The sequence below is a fragment of the Callithrix jacchus genome, chromosome 12, assembly GCF_049354715.1.
Source record: "Callithrix jacchus isolate 240 chromosome 12, calJac240_pri, whole genome shotgun sequence".
In the NCBI taxonomy this organism is placed as follows: domain Eukaryota; kingdom Metazoa; phylum Chordata; class Mammalia; order Primates; family Cebidae; genus Callithrix; species Callithrix jacchus.
The window spans coordinates 12,843,778-12,860,509 of record NC_133513.1 but is presented as its reverse complement, the minus strand read 5'-3'; the positions used below and the strand labels follow the sequence as shown (position 1 = coordinate 12,860,509).

Genomic DNA, 16,732 nt, shown 5'->3' with positions numbered 1-16,732 from the left:
TATTTTTAGTTGAGATGGGGTTTCACCGTGTTTCCAGGATGGTCTTGATCTCCTGACCTTGTGATCCACTCACCTTGGCCTCCCAAAGTGCTGGGATTACAGGCGTGAGCCACTGTGCCCAGCCCATATTTGGGATTTTCTTAAAGCAGGGCTATATCTGGGTGGATTAAAGAGGACATTTGGTGGCTGCGAACTGCAGTATCTCTATTCACTGTAGTTCTTGTTACCATGGATTAATGATGATGACGATTATGATGGAAGTAGACACCTTTTACCTGCTGTTTGCTATGTGTTAGACATCATGCTGAAAGCTTCATATGCAACATCTCGTGAATAATAAATATTTTTCGGGCGCATACTCTGCTCAGTGCCATGATAAGGGCTTCACATTTAAACCCTCAGCAACCCTGAGGGTTGGTATCATTATCCCCATTTTACAATGAGGAAACTCAAGGTCAGAGAGGTGAATCGACAGGCTCAAGCTCACACAGAAAATGGCACAGCTGTGATTCTGAATCTACATTGAATACTGAGCCTGTGTGTTTTACCAATGGTGCCTTCCTGCCTCCCCAGCAAAGCCTGCTATCATCTCCATGTTTAGAGGACTCAGACTCCAGAAAGTATTTCCCCCTACTGAGGTGCACTGCCTGCTGAGAAGGCAGGCTGTCTTTGGCAAATTCCTTCCCAGGGAGAATGTGTTAAGTGGGTTATTTTCTCTGGGGAGCTCAGCTGTCTGTTGCATCGGAGGGCAAAGGCTTAGAGGTTGCTGTTCATGACATTGACAGTGTCCCATTCAGAGACACTCAAAGTAAATCTGTGGGTTTCTCTCTGCTGTCCTTATCCTCTCCTCTTTCCTCAGTGTCCTGGGATGGAGTGATGCTTCACTCTCTGAGCCTCAGGTCTTGGTTGGATGAAAGCTCTGAACCTGACATACCATCACTCCTGTCTCCAGAAGCCCATGATGCCTGTTTATTGCTTGATTTTTAACTCCTGCAAAAAGCCAGGCAAAACAATCACCCACACACTATATGATATTTTAAAATGTATATTCACCATGCAACCTAAGTGTGCTTTAAAATGTCTGAAAAGAGAGTTCTATTTCAGAAATTTGAGATCAGTTTTTTCCCCCTGCTGCCTGAGTATAAAAATCCACTTTCTTTAAGAACTGGAAACTTCCTGGACCAGAAAAGACCTTGAGAAGTTACCTAGTCTGGTTTACACAGGACCTGAAGTCAGCTCAGAGAAATGCATGCCCTTCCTTAAAGCCTTCCCAGATGAGAAAACCCTACATGGTCCATTGGTTGTTTGTAGCAGGGATTTACATGCTCAGCTGGGAAGAATTTATGTTGTCTAAACTGAGGAGTTCCTTGTGTGTCACCACCTCTGAGAAGCCTTCCCTGCCTTTGCCTTTGCTAATGTAGCCTGTGTACCTGTCCACTGATCTCCCCAGATGCACTCGCCAGCTGCCATGCAGAGCAGACTGTCCTCTGCACATCTCCTCTCCCAGGCTTTCTGTCCTTCGGTTTCCAGATGGGTTCAGCCAGGAGGAGGGGCATCAGGAGAAGACAGGGAGTGGGAGGGGAGAGGCTGTGATTTCCTCTCCTGCTCCCTCCCTCCCAGACACTATGGTCCACCGTGGTCCCTCCTCTTCTGGGGCTCTTGTAACACCTATTGCTTCCTTTTCTCTTGCCCTGTACAGCTGGGATGGTGAGAGCTTCATGAATTTTCTTTTCTTTTTCTTTTCTTTTTTTTTTTTTGAGACAGTCTTGCTCTGTTGCCCAGGCTGGAGTGCAATGGCATGATCTCAGCTCACTGCAACCTCTGACTCCCAGTTCAAGCGATTCTCCTGCTTCAGCCTTCCAAGTAGCTCAGATTACAGGCACGTGCCACCATGCCTGGCTAATTTTTGTATTTGTAGTAGAGACAGGATTTCACCATGTTGGCCAGGCTGGTCTCGATCTCCTGACTTCAAGTGATCTGCCCGCCTCGAGCTCCCAAAGTGCTGGGATTACAGGCATCAACCATCACATTTAGCACTTCATGAATTTGCGAATCCCTGACCATCTCATTGCCCTTCTGAGTATTCCTCTGTTCCCTTTTACAACCCTGAACAACACATGATGACACCACTCCATCCGTCTCCTTCATCCTCCTGCTGCTGCTGCTTTTATCAGGGTCTTGTTAGGCTGGAGTGCAGTGATGTGATCATGACTCACAGCAGCCCCGAACTCCTGGGCTCAAGCAATCCTCCCACCTCAGCCCCCCAAGTAGCTGGGGCCACAGGCATGCACCACCACACCCAGTTAATTTTGGGGGTATTTTTTATAGAGATAGGAGTTTCACCATGTTTCCCAGGCTGGTCTTGAACTCCTGGGCTCAACTGATCTGCCTGCCTCGGCCTCCCAGCGTGCTGGGATTAGAGGCATGGTGGGCTCGGACCTCCAGTTTCTAAATCCCCGGCACATAACACAACATGTAAATATCTCCTCGTTCACTGTCAGTCTCCCTCCTCTGGCAATTAATCGCCACAAGAACATGGATGTTGCCATTCGTATTCACGGCTCTCTCCTAAGTGCCTGGTTGGCGTGTGATAGAAGTTGAAGGAATACTCCATGGATGAATGGCAGTGAAAGGAGTATGGCCACATTCTCACCGCAGACTTGGAGGGACCCTGAACCACCTCTGTGCCCAGTGCCTGCTTCTTGGCTTGTCCGAGTTATGTTTCTGGTGGTGGTGGTGTGGGTGTGTGGGAAAAGGGCTGTCCGAGGGAGCCCCTCTCACTGACCTACTCACTGGATGCCCTTCTGCCAAGCAGCTGTTCTCTTTAGGGTTCTCTTGCCTCCCCTGTAAAATGAGGGTATTAGATCAGGACAGTGGTTCTCAATGGGGTGACTGTCCCCTCCCCCAAGGGACATTTGGCAATGTCTGAAGCCATATTTTGGTTGTCACGACAGGATGGTGAGGGAGCTACTGCCATCTAGTGGGTAGAGGCCAGGGATGCTGCTGAACATCCCACACTGTGCAGGACGCAAAATAATCCTTACCCAAAGGCCGAGACTGCCAAGGTGGAGAAATGCCAGATTCTGAGGTCTCCCAGGCCTGCTACAACTCTCCCCTGTGCCTTCGCAGGATCTCCGTGCCCGAGACCTGGGCCAAGTTCAGTAACGACAACATCAAGCACTCTCAGAACATGCGGGCCAACTCCATCCGGCTGCGGGAGGAGGCGGAGCACCTCTTTGAAACCCTGTCGGATCAGATGTGGAGGCAGTTCACTGACACCAACCTGGCCTTCAATGCCCGAATCTCCGAGGTGACAGACGTGAAGAATAAGCTGCAGGTGCAGCTGGCGAAGGTGAGCAGATCCTCCCAGGACTCCTATCTTCTCTGCCAAGCCCTCGCCCTCCTCCTGTGAGCCTGAGGGGTATCTGGGTCAAGCTGGCTCTGCCCCTGGTGCCAAATCAGTACTCTCTCTGCCAAGATCTGTGATCTTGTTAATTCTAAAAGAAGTCAAGGCCTCAGATTTCTGGGGGATTTAAGCAGTTAAGCATCCAGGTTACATCCTCTGTTGCTCACTGGAGGATGGAGCCTGGAGCTTTTTCTGGCTGTCCCCAAGAGACTGTGACACTGCCAGGACCCCTTATTCTCCATCTAAAACCCACATGGCTGAGTGCAACGGGTGCAGAGAATGGAGCCCTGCAGGCCATTGTCTCTGCTGCTCCAGCACCTCTTCTCCGTCCACAGCAGCATCTTTGGAAGTGTAACCTTTGACTTCCAGAGGTCTCAACAGCACCTTAACAGTCTAAAGCTTCCCTGCTGAGGGGTGAGGTGCTCTTTGGATCTGAGGAGTCTGCAGCATTGTCCGATTCTGTCATCTGTCTGCTATGCCCACACCAGTGTGCCCTTTAGGCATTCTGCATCATGCTGTTTCACAGCTCCGGGTTAGCTCTTGGAGTCCTCTTTGCGTGGAATTTATACTCCCTGCTCAACATAAATTTAGATTCCCACTTGGTGCCAGATGCTGTGCTAGGCACTAGGAATAAAATGAGGAGCCGTATAAACTTAGGCCCTGGTCTCTCAGGACTTGACATTCTCCTTGAAGAACAGTGGTGGCTGTGAAGTTTGGACCCAGAAAGATTTGGGTGACAGTCAGGTCGGAGGGAACTTGCCTTGAACTTGTATTTGCAGAACAGTACCTCTTTTACCTCATTTTAAGGCCAGGCACAGTGGCTCATGCCTGTAGTTCCAGCACTGTGGGAGCCTGAGGGGGGCATATCACTTGGGGACAGGAGCTTGAGACCAGATGGCTAATATGGTGAAACCCCATCTCTACTAAAAATAATTAGCCAGGTGTGGTGGTGCGGGCCTGTAGTCCCAGCTACTTGGGAGGCTGAGGTGGGAGAATTGCTTGAACCTGGGAGGCAGAGGTTGCAATGAACAAGATCACACCACTGCATTCCAGTCTGGGTGAAAGAGTGAGACCCTATCTCAAAAAAAAACGAAAAAAAGGGAACCGTGCTCCTTTTTTATTGTGCCTCTATGTTGAGGGGCTTAGTAGGCTACAGGCAGGGTTTGATGGAAATTACAGTGGTAGATTCAGCCCACCTACAATTGCTACCCTTTGGTCTGGTCCTCCAAAAGATACCCAAAAAAAAAGTTTAATTATATTTTCTTCTCTCTCTTTCTCTCTCCTTTTTTTTTTTTTTTTTTTTTTTTGAGACAGGGTCTTGCTCTGTTGCCCAGCCTGGAGTGCAGTGGCGCAATCACAACTCACTACAGCCTTGAACTCCTGGGTTCAAGCAATCCTCCCACCTCAGCCTCCCAAGTAGCTGAGACTACATGTGTGTGCCACTACGCCTGGCTAATCTTTTTAGTTTTTTTTGTAGAGACAGGGTTTCGCTATGTTGCTTAGGCTGGTTGGTCTCAAACTCCTGAGCTCCGGCAATCCTCCTACTTTGGCCTCCTAAAGTGCCAGGATTATGGACACGAGCCACCCTGCCCAGCCTCAAAACAGGAGTTTCCATGAAATCATTGCAGCATTTTTATATGGAGGAAACAAGGATGGGTGAGCCAGAGGCTCTCATGGGACCCATACTAGGTGGAGCAGAGAAGCAGAGGACATTGACACCAAGAACAGATCAATAGGGATATGAGCCATCAAAGGTGGTGGGAAGAGGATTCCCGAGAGAGCAGCAAGGGCAGAGGATGCGTTGGGACGAAGCTGGAGGAAGGGGCAGGCTAGGCTCAGGTCATTCTGGTCTGAGTGAATGCTTTGGAGTCCCACCTAGGAACAATGGAGAGCCTTTGAAGATGTTAAGCATGACAGTGTTCGGATCCAAACTCATCCTTCTGTTGATTTCTTTTCTGCCTGGATGGCAGGGATACAGAGGTTAAGAGCAGATGCAGGGAGTGGACACGGTGGCTCACGAATGTAATCCCAGCAATTTGGAAGGCAGAGGCGGGAGGATCACTTGAGGTCAGGAGTTTGAGACCAGTGAAATTCCATCTTCACTAAAAATTAAACCCCATCCCCAACATGTGAAACCCCATCTCTATTAAAAATTAAAAAATTTAGCTGCACCTGGTTGTGGGCGCCTGTAATCCCAGCACGTTGGAAGGCAGAGGTGGAAGGGTAACTTGAGGTCAGGAGTTTGAAACCAGCCTGGCGAACATAGTGAAACCCCTGTGTCTACTAAAAATACAGAAAATTAGCTGGGAGCAGTAGCGTGCACCTGTAATCCCAGCTACTCAGGAGGCTAAGGCAGGAGAATGGTTTGAACCTGGGAGGCGGAGGTTGCAGCGAGCCGAGATCTCACCACTGCATTCCAGCCTGGGAGACAGAGAGAGACTCTGTCTCAAAAAAAAAAAAAGAGTGGATGGAGCGGTTAGGAGGCTCTGGAAGAGGCCCAGGGAGGGGGAAGGCTGCCTGTGCTGTGGAGGTGACATCAAGTGGAAGAAGGAATGGAAAAGGGTGAGCTACCTGGAGAAGGCAAAGACAGCATTGGGTTGGCCTGTGCACCTTCCCATTATCTTTCATGAACTGTTTTCCTATTAATCCTCTAGGACAGGGTTGACAAACTTTTTCTGTCAAGGGCTAGATGATAACTGTTTTCAGCTTTGCAGGCCATATGGTTTCTGCCCCTGTACCAGAAAAACAACGATGTACACAAATGAGCTTGGCTGTGTTCCAATAAAACCTCACACAACTAAGCAGTGGCGGATTTGGTCCACAGGTTGTAGTTTTGACAACTCCTGCTCTGGAACTTAGCTCAAAAGTTGCTTCCTCCAGGAATCCTTCCTAAACGCCACAGCTTATTTGCACTCACCATCTCTGGGTGGCCGCTGCGTTCTGAGACTGTGCTTTTCCTTGCTTCTTCCATCTCATACCTTTGGCTAGAAGCACTGACCCTGAGCCGGACTGCATGGGTGTGATGCATCCTCTATAACCTCAGACAACTTTCTTCACTTCTATGAGCCTCAGTCTTCTTGTCTGTAGAATGAGGATAAGAATGACTATCACAGGAGGCTGAGGCAAGGAGGATCGCTTGAGCCTGCGAGGTGGAGGCTGCAGTGAGTTATGACTGCACCACTGCACTCCATCCAGCCTGGATGACAGAACAAGACCCTGTCTTAAAAAAAAAAAACAAAAACCAAAAATGACTGCCATGAGGATTATTTGAGGTAATGCAGGTCCAACACCTGAACAAGTGCAGGCACCATGTCTGTGCTAGTGGCTGTGATCTTACTGTACTTGTTGGTTTACTTGCCTGCACATCTTCAGAGCACTGCTCCTGATTTAACCTTGCCCCCCTGCTGCTCAGTAACTGCCTGGCACTCCTTACCGCTTTGTGCAATGAATGGAAGGAATCTACAGTGTTGAGGTGGTTTTCTTGAGACGATCTTGCTCTGTAGCCCAGGCTGGAGTGCAGTGGCACCATCTCGGCTCACTGCAACCTCTGCTTCCCTGGTTCAAGTGATTCTCTTGCCTCTGCCTCCTGAGTAGTTGGAATTATAGGTGCCCCCTCACCACGCCCTGGCTAATTTTTGTATTTTTTGTAGAGATGGGGTTTTTCTGCATTGCCCAGGCTGGTCTTGAACTTCTGGGCTTAAGCTCCCTGGGCTCATGTGATCTAACTGCCTCAGCCTCTGAAAGTGCTGGAATTACAGGTGTGAGCCACCATGCCCGGCCTACCATGTTGAGCTTTGTACTGATGCTTTTTAAAGAATGATGCATGCATGAATGAATGCTTTTCCTGTCTCTTTTTCTTTTTTCTTTTTAATTTTTTTTTTTAAGTTGGGGTTTCACTATGATGGCCAGGCTGGTCTTGAACTCCTGACCTCAGGTGATCCACCCACATCAGCCTCCCAAAGTGCTAGGATTACAGGCCATGTGCAATCCTATTGCACATGAGCCACCGCGGACCGCACTGGGCTCTTTTTCTTTTTTCATGCAAAAATACATTTTTATTATGGTAAAATACACATCACATAAAAGTTAGCATTTTAACTGCTCTGAAGCATACAGTTCTGTAGCATTAAGCACATTCACACATTCTGCATCCATCGCCACCGTCCGTCTCCAGAACTTTCCCACCTTCCCAAACTGAAACTCTGCACCCATTCAACACTTGCCTTTTCCATCTCCCCCTACATTTATGGTGATATGGTTTGGCTGTGTCCCCACCCAACTCTCATCTTGAGTTGTAGCTCTCATAATCTTGTGGGAGGGACCCGGTGGGCAGGTTTTTCCCAAGCTGCTCTGGTGATAGTAAATAAGTCTCACGAGACCTGACGGTTTTATAAAATTGAGTTCCCCTGCGCATGCTCTTCTGCCTGCTGCCATGTTAGACCTGCCTTTGCTCCTCCTCCACATTCCACCATGATTGTGACGCCCTCCCTAGCCATGTGGAACTGTGAGTCCATTAAATTTCTTTTTCTTTATAAATTTCCCAGTCCTGGGTATGTGTTTATTAGCAGTTTGAGAACAGACAAATACAGGTAACCTCCATTCTACTTTCTGTCTCTGAAAATTTGACTACTCTATGGACCTCCTATAAGCGGAATCATACAGTAGTTGTCCTTCTGTGACTGGTTAATTTCACTTGACATTATGTCTTTGAGATTCACCCATGTTGTAGCATGTGTCAGAATTTTCTTCCTTTTTGAGGCAGAATAATATTCCACTGTCTGTCTATACCACATTTTCTTTATTCATTCTTCAATTTATGGACACTTGGTGGCTTCCATCTTTTGGTTCTTCTGCATTTTCTTTTAATGAGGTATCTCATATGGTGGATCAAATGTAGTTCGTTGTCATGTTTCATTGCCTGAAGTTTGTGGTCTGGGGATGACTTGGGAAGGTTCCTTTAGTTGGCTGTTAGTACCTGGTTTTTCATCTGTGAAACAGGGATAAGAATTTCTACATGGAAACATTACTGTGTTAATGAATTAATCTCTGGAGCTCTTAAAACAGTGCTTGACGGATGATAAACACTCAGTAAAAGGGAACCATTCTACTTTCTGTCTCTGAAAATTTGACTACTCTATGGACCTCCTATAAGCGGAATCATACAGTAGTTGTCCTTCTGTGACTGGTTAATTTCACTTGACATCATGTCTTTGAGATTCACCCATGTTGTAGCATGTGTCAGAATTTTCTTCCTTTTTGAGGCAGAATAATATTCCACTGTCTGTCTATACCACATTTTCTTTATTCAGAAAGTGTTTATTCAGTGAGTATTAATATAACTAGTGATGGAGAAAGAAATGATCTTTTGAGTGGAGGTGGGGAGGGCAAAACCTTTTCTCTTTCAAAATTCCTCCAGTGAGGATCCCTTGAGCCCAGGAGTTCGATGCTGCAGTGAGCTATGATCATGGCACTGCACTCCAGCCTGGGTGACAGAGCAAGACCTAGTCTCTAAAAAATTAAAATTAAAAGAAGTTGAAATAAATAAATAAAAATAAAAATTCCCCCAGGGAAGTTTTGAATTATTATACAACTTTATCACCGCACACCAGAGGGTTTTTGCAACCTCCTGGATTTTTATTAATAGTCATAAAAGGTAATCACCGGCTGTTCTGCAAATAGACTAGCGCCCATCTGAAATGCACCAACTCCAACCCTGCGCTACTGACATTTTCCTGAGCAAGGATTTGTTTTCTGATTGGTAAATTTCACACTTTTTTCTAAAATAATAAAGGAAGTTGGTGCAATGAAGATGAATATATAATAACCATTTCACCTTTCAGCAGTTTTACTTTGGCTAGAAAATTTGAAATGCTCTCTTCTTTTTTTGAGGCAGTCTCGTCGTCGCTCAGTCTGGAGTGCAGCGACGAGATCTTGGTTCACTGCAACCTCGGCCTTCTAGGTTCAAGTGATTCTCCCACCTCAGCTTCCTGAGTAGCTGGGATTACAGCTGCCTGCCACCATGCCTGACTAATTTTTGTGTTTTTTATAGAGACCATGTTGACCAGGCTGGTCTTGAACCCCTGACCTCAGGTGATCCACCTGCCTTGGCCTTTCAAAGTGCTGGGATTACAGGTGTGAGCCACTGTGCCCAGCCTGAAATGCTGTCTTTAAAAATGTAACTGTTATTAGTTGAGCTCAGCCTGAGTCTCCTTGGCCAAAGGCATTTCTGGAAACTTCCAAGTACCTGTCCTCACTTGTGCTGCAAGGCAGTTATTTCCTAAGTGGTCATAGGAATGTACATGTAAGGTCAGGTCTACACAGCTCCTCATGCCGACTGGTCTGGGGCTGTGCAGACAGCCTCCTCTGCTCACTGGGATCCTAGAGTTCTGTCATCTTGGTCACACCCCAAGTCTTGTAACTTGCCCTGGGGCCTCGTCCTTGCATTTTGAGGCTCCGGGAATCACTGTGTCATACTGACCACTGCTAGCAGAGGAGCTGGTGACTTCTCTGGAAGTTGGTGGCCACAGAGTGGGTTGCTGCCTTTGAGTGCTGATGCCTCTGAGACCCAAAGTTCCTGGGAACTTCCAGAAAAACAACCCCTCACTAACATGCAATTACCTAAATGAATGTGCATTTGAGTGGGGGATCTCTTAATGTGTGGGGGAAAAGATGCACAAATATGGCTTTTGGAGGCAGGATGTGTGGGGACAGGGATTCTTCTGTGGAGAAAATGCTTATTCTGAAGTCGTGGGAAGCTGACCCTGGAAGGTGAATTATTAGATGTGCTACATGGATGTAGCATTAATATCATTGAATCATACAATGAGAAGGTTATTCCTTCTTCATTGCTTCTGATAATCTCAAGGATGCTAAAATGCCTTCCTTACCTCTTTTAACACCTGCCAGTCTCACTTTTATAAATTTTTTTTTTTTTTTTTTTGGAGACAGGATCTCTCTCTATTGCCCAGGCTGGAGTGCAGTGGTGTAATCACGTCTCACTGCAGCCTCAGCTTCTCAGGCTCAGGCAGTCCTCCCATCTCAGCCTCTCGAGTAGCTGGGACCACGGGTGCTCACCACCAAGCCTGGCTAATTTTTTTTTAAATTACTTTTAGAGATGGGGTCTCACTATGTTGCCCAGGCTGGTCTTGAACTCCTGGACCAGTGAGTTCAAGAAATGAATGAATCAATCTCTATGAATCAATCTCTGGAGCTCTTAACACAGTGAGCTGTTTTAAGATCCTCCCACCTCAGCCTCCCAAAGTGTGGGGATTACAGAAGTGAGCCACTGGGCCTGGCCTGCCCTTTTAAACAAGAAGGAGCCTGCCTCAAGCTAAGAACTTTGGGCGGGCAACAGTATCCAGCCAGAGCTGTAAATAATGTGGTTTGACTTTTATCTTGTTTCCTGCATTTTTATTGTTTTTTTTATTTCATTATGGCAAATAATGGTGATTTTCCACTTGTAGTGATAAAGAGTTTTGTTTTAAACGTATCTGCATTAAAGTATTTTGTTTTGTTGTTGTTGTTGCTGTTTTTACATAAATTGATTTAAAGTAAAGCTTAAGCTAGTTGTGTTATGAGTGGTGTGAGGATGGTAAGGGAAAGTCAGGCTTGTGGAAATGGCAGTGTAGGCTTGTGTGTTTCAAATACTACTGTGTGTGTGGTCAAGCCTGAACTATCTGAATAGTTTGCATTTTAGCTGATTCAGATTGAGCAAGTCCGAGTGAGTCTGGGTTCTGCATTTTGTTTTGTTTAGAGATGAAGTCTCCCTCTGTTGCCTAGGCTGGAGTGCAGAGAGGCAATCTTGGCTAACTGCAACCTCTGCTCCCAGGTTCAAGTGATTCTCCTGCCTCAGCCTCCCCAGTAGCTGGGACTACAGGCAAGTGCCACTATGCCCAGCTAATTTTTTATTTTTAGTAGAGGAGATGGGTTTTCATCATGTTGGCCAGGCTAATGGCCTGACCTCAAATAATTCACCTGCCTCACATTCCCAAAGTGCTGGCATTACAGTCATGAGCCATCGTGCCTGGCCCCTTCTCAGATATTTTCCAATTTTAGGGTCAATTGGTAACTGGCAACTAGTTCAGAGGGCATTCAATCCAACTAGAGTTGCAGAGAGAAAAAGTTCAATTGCTTTAGATTTTTTTTTTTTGAGACAGAGTCTTGCTCTGTCACCAGGCTGGAGTACAATGGCACGATCTTGGCTCGCTGCAACCTCTGCCTCCCAGGTTCAAGTGATTCTTCTGCCTCAGCCTCCCAAGTAGCTGGGACCACGAGTACATGCCACCACGCTCAGCCAATTTCTGTATTTTTAGTAGAGACGAGATTTCACCATGGTGTGCAGGATGGTCTCGATCTTTCAACCTGGTGATCCGCCCGCCTCGGCCTCCCAAAGTGCTGGGATTACAGGCATGAGCTACCGTGCCCAGCCACTTCAACTTCTTTAGAAAACCTTAAGAGGGGCCAGGCGCGGTGGCTCATGCCTATAATCCCAGCACTTTGGGAGGCCGAGGCGGGCAGATCATGAGGTCAAGAGTCGAGACCATCCTGGTCAACAAGGTGAAACCCCGTCTCTACAAAAATACAAAAATTAGCTGGGCATGGTGGTGCGCACCTGTAGTCCCAGCTACTCGGGAGGCTGAGGCAGGAGAATTGCTTGAACCCAGAAGGCAGAGGTTGCAGTGAGTGGAGATCGTGCCATTGCACTCCAGTCTGGGTAACAAAAGCGAAACTCAGTCTCAAAAAAAAAAAAAAGGAAACCTTAAGAGGTTAGCCATGGAGAGCAGGTGACAGGCTCCGTTTGGGAAATGCCTGTCAGTACCTGAGGGTCACCGTCTCACCGTGACCCAGCTGGATGTGCCCTGCTGGTCTCATGGAATTCCTCAGCACCCCTCCCTTCTGCAACCCCAGCCCCTCACATGATTCCTGGTGCACTGTGACTTCTGGGTAAATGTAGATTGAGTGGTTTGAATCAGAGGATGTTGAACTTGGCCCACATATTGTTTGACCTTCACATTTTTCTTTTAACAGTTTTATTTATATTTAATGCATAAATAGTTGCACATAGTTTGAGTGTACAGTTTGAGAAGTTTTGACATCTGTAAGTCATGAAGTCATCATTTCTTTATTTTCTTTTTATTTATTTATTTATTTTTGACATGGATTCTTCCTCTGCCACCTAGGCTGGAGTGCAGTGTTGCAGTCTTGGCTCACTGCAACCTCCACCTCCCAGGTTCAAGAAATTCTCTTGCCTCAGCCTCTCCAGTAGCTGGGACTACAGGCACATCCAGCTAAATTTTGTATTTTTAGTAGAGACGGGTTTTCACCATGTTGGCCAGTATGGTCTCCATGTCTTGACTTGGGATCCGCCCACCTCAGCCTCCCAAAGTTCTGGGATTATAGGTGTGAGCCACCACACCCAGCCAAAGCCATAATTTCAATCAAGGCAGTGACCGTAAGTATTGCCCCACGAGTTCCTTTGGCCCTGTGTCATATCTGTCTCCTGCTCCTCCTCCCAATTCCCACGTAAGCCCTGATCTGTCTTCTGTCACTATAGATTTGTTTGCATTTTTCTGGAATTGTATATAAATGGAGACATACGGCCAGGCACGGTGGCTCAAGCCTGTAATCCCAGCACTTTGGGAGGCCGAGGTGGGTGGATCACGAGGTCAAGAGATCGAGACCATCCTGGTCAACATGGTGAAACCCCGTCTCTACTAAAAATATAAAAAAAAACTAGCTGGGCATGGTGGCGTGTGTCTGTAATCCCAGTTACTCTGGAGGCTGAGGCAGGAGAATTGCCTGATCCCAGGAGGCGGAGGTTGCAGTGAGCGAAGATCGCGCCATTGCACTCCAGCCTGGGTAACAAGAGCGAAACTCCATCTCAAATAAGTAAATAAATAAATTGAGACATACTTGCAGGTACTCTTTTTAAAACTTTGGCTTCTTCCCCTCCATGTAATTATTTTGAGTTGCATAGCTGATTTCTTCTTATTGCTGAGAAGTATGTATTGGATGAGTATACCACACTGCACACACTGTATGGAGAGATCACTATTTACTGATCCCTTCACCTGTTTTTTGTGTTTTGGTTTTTTTTTCGAGACAGAGTTACACTCTTATCACCCAGGCTGGAGTGCAATGGCACGATCTTGGCTCACTACAAGCTCCGCCTCCCGGGTTCAAGTGATTCTCCTGCCTCAGCCTCCCAAGTAGCTGGGATTACAGGCATGCACCACCATGCCCAGCTAACTTTTCTTTGTATTTTTACTACACAGTAAAATATGTATCACAGGAAATTCAGAGGCAGATAAACAAAACAGCCAGGTTTAGGAAGAGCTTGAACAGAACAGAGAAGGGCTATGAATTTTAACGAAGGGCTTTGCTTTCATTCTGAAGTTTCTTTGGGGTTTTGACTCCCAATCAGCCATGATTAGCATCAGCAAAACCACTCCTTCTCAGGAAGGCCTGGCGTCTGAGGGGTGAGGGCCCCTGCTGGTGATCTGAGGCCTTGCGTGCCTGCTGCCAACCCCTCTGTTTGTCCAAGGAGGTCTGGAACCCATTGTGCAGTGGGAAATGCTTTTGTGCTTTGCAACCGATTCCTTCCAGCTCCGGGGCCTGCAGCCAAGCTACTGATGGCTAGTTTCTAAAACCGGCCCAGCTCTGGGGAAGTGGAGCCGGCAGCTGGCCCTGTGCTACCCTTCTCATGAAACACCACTGCATCCTGGAGAGAACGTCTCTCTCTTTTCCGATGGTGTTGCGGAGCAAGACTTAACATGATGCTGACCTCTCTTTAACACGTCTCCTTCCTTTGCCCATCTTCCTTTCTAACAGAGGCATCAGGCCTCAGGCTTAGAAGCATTGGAAAGCAATAGAACCTAGATAGAATTAGTAACTTCTTTTTCCAGCCTGGCATGGTGGCTCACACCTGTAATCCCAGCACTTTGGGAAACTGAGGCAGGCAGCTCACCTGAGGTCAGGAGTTTGAGATCAGCCTGGCCAATATGGCGAAACCCTGTCTCTAATAAAAATACAAAAATTAGCTGGGCATGGTGGTACATGCCTGTAGTTCCAGCTACTTGGGAGGCTGAGGCAGGAGAATCACTTGAACCTGGGAGGCAGAGGTTGCAGTGAGCTGAGATTGTGCCACTGCACTCCAGCCTGGCTGACAGAGCAAGTCTCCATTCTAAAAAAAAAAAAAAAAAAAAAAAAGAATTATTAACTTATTTTTTCCATTTTCCCTATTGTTATGGTATCCTCTGTTAGTGGAAAATGATACTGGCTTTCCACTTGTGGATATAATTTAAAGATTTTATTTCAAATACATATATTAAAGGCTGAAACAGGCTGATTTGAAGGAAAATATTGATTATGTAGATGGTATGTGGATCTGGGAAATAAAACAATGCTGTCCAGTACCTGAAATTTGAGAACGTTAGAAGAAAAACTTAAGGCCGATTAAATTTAACAGAATTTAATTGAGCAAAGAATGGTTCATGAATTGGGCAACCCCCTGAACCAGAATAGGTTCAGAGCAACCCAGAGGCTGCCGCGTGGTCAGATAATATTTACAGACAGAAAAAGGAAATGGACGCACAGAAGAAGATGGAAGTCAGGTACAGAAAGAGCCAGATTGGTTACTGCTCAGTGTTTGTTTGCCTTGTCTGAACATGATTTGAACAGTTGGTCACCTGCGATTGGCTGAAATTCTGTGATTGTACAGGAGTCGGTTCCAGGCTGTTCACACATCCAATTAGGTTACAGTTCGCTGTGTATGGGAGAGACCTCTAAGATATGTAGGGAAGGAGGCCAGGCATTGTGGCTCACACCTGTAATCCCAGCACTTTGGGAGGGTGAGGTAGGAGGATCACTTGAGCCCAGGAGTTTGAGACCAGCCTGGGCAACATAGTGAGATCTCATCTCTACAAAAAAATATAAAAATTAGCTCAGCCGGGCGTGGTGGCTCACGCGTGTAATCCAAGCACTTTGGAGGCCAAGGTGGGCAGATCACCTGAGGTCAGGAGTTCAAGACCAGCCTGACCAACATGGTGAAACACTGTCTTTAAAAATAAAAATTAAAAAAAAAATTAGCTGGGCGTGGTGGCATGTGCCTGTAGTCCCAGCTACTTGGGATGCTGAAGTGGGAGGATCGCTTGAGTCCAGGAGGCCGAGTTTGCAGTGAGCTGAGATTGTGCCACTGCACTCCAGCCTGTGTGACAGAGTGAGACTCTGTCTCAAAAAAAAATAAAAAAGTAGGGAAGCAGCGTTAAGCTGAATGAAGTTTAGTTCATTTCATTGGAATCCCTGGCAGAATAGTTACCCCTGCTCAGTGTAGACAGTTCATACGGGCAACTGTGACGTGAAAGTGACTGCCATGTTCTAGGAAAACATACTCACGAAACTTACCCACGTGAGTATTCAACTAAGGAAACAGTCATGTGTCCTGATGCAGGGATGACCAGATTTCAAGGACACTTTTGACCACACACAATTTTCATGCCTTGTGTTGGCTTCAGAACAACACCCCATCCCTGGCTTCATAAGGGAAGCTGCATGACCCGCCCATGCAGACACTCAGTAATCAATGGCTCTGTTCATTCCTGTGCAGGCGTTCCCCTCTCTCTGCAGTCTGCGTTTTCTTAGAGGCTGTGGCCTGAGTAATTCTTCAATGCAGTGGTTGTCAGCCGAAGACAGTTGTGTCCCCTAGAGGACATTCGAAATGTTCAGAGGCATTTTTGGTTGCTACAGCTGGTTGAGGGGGTGCTGCTGGCATCTCCTGGGTGGCTGCCAGGGATACTGCTAAACATCCTGCATGGCATAGGACAGCTCCCCACAGCAAAGAACGATTGGCCCCAAATGTCAGCAGTGCTGAAGCTGAGAAATTCCAGGTACCACTGAGGACAAAGAGGGAGGGTTTTAGGAGGTAGAAGACCTCCAGAATTCTTCAGATCGGCATGAGTCCTGAACTCATGGACTGCTGCCTAAAGAGGCCGATTGTCCTTTTATAAACTACAAGTTTCCAGAAGAGAGGACGAATCTGGGTGTATAAAAACTGAGTAGTTATAGGACTGTACCTACTCCCTGTGGCTTGGTGAACACAGTGGTTCTTCAGGGTATCCACACCCCTAAATGCCATCCCCTGATCTGTTTTTCTTTTGTTTTTGAGACAGAGTCTCCCTCTGTTGCACAGGCTGGAATGCAGTGGCACGATCTTAGCTCACTGAAACCTCTGCCTCCAGAGTTCAAGCGATTCTCCTGCCTCAGGCTCCGGAGTAGCTGGGATTACAGGTGCATACCACCACGTCTTGCTAATTTTTGTATTTTTAGTAG

The 16,732-nt window shown here is 46.9% G+C and overlaps 1 protein-coding gene across 1 annotated transcript in view; it reads left to right on the top strand.

The window, feature by feature from the left end:
* The window catches only part of TEKT5 (tektin 5), a 68,968-nt gene that overhangs the window by 14,839 nt on the left and 37,397 nt on the right, over nucleotides 1-16,732 (top strand). The window contains exon 5 of the mRNA XM_035266907.3: nucleotides 3,130-3,352. Within this exon, the coding sequence (XP_035122798.2) occupies nucleotides 3,130-3,352 (223 nt within the window). The remainder of the gene's footprint in view (nucleotides 1-3,129; nucleotides 3,353-16,732) is intronic.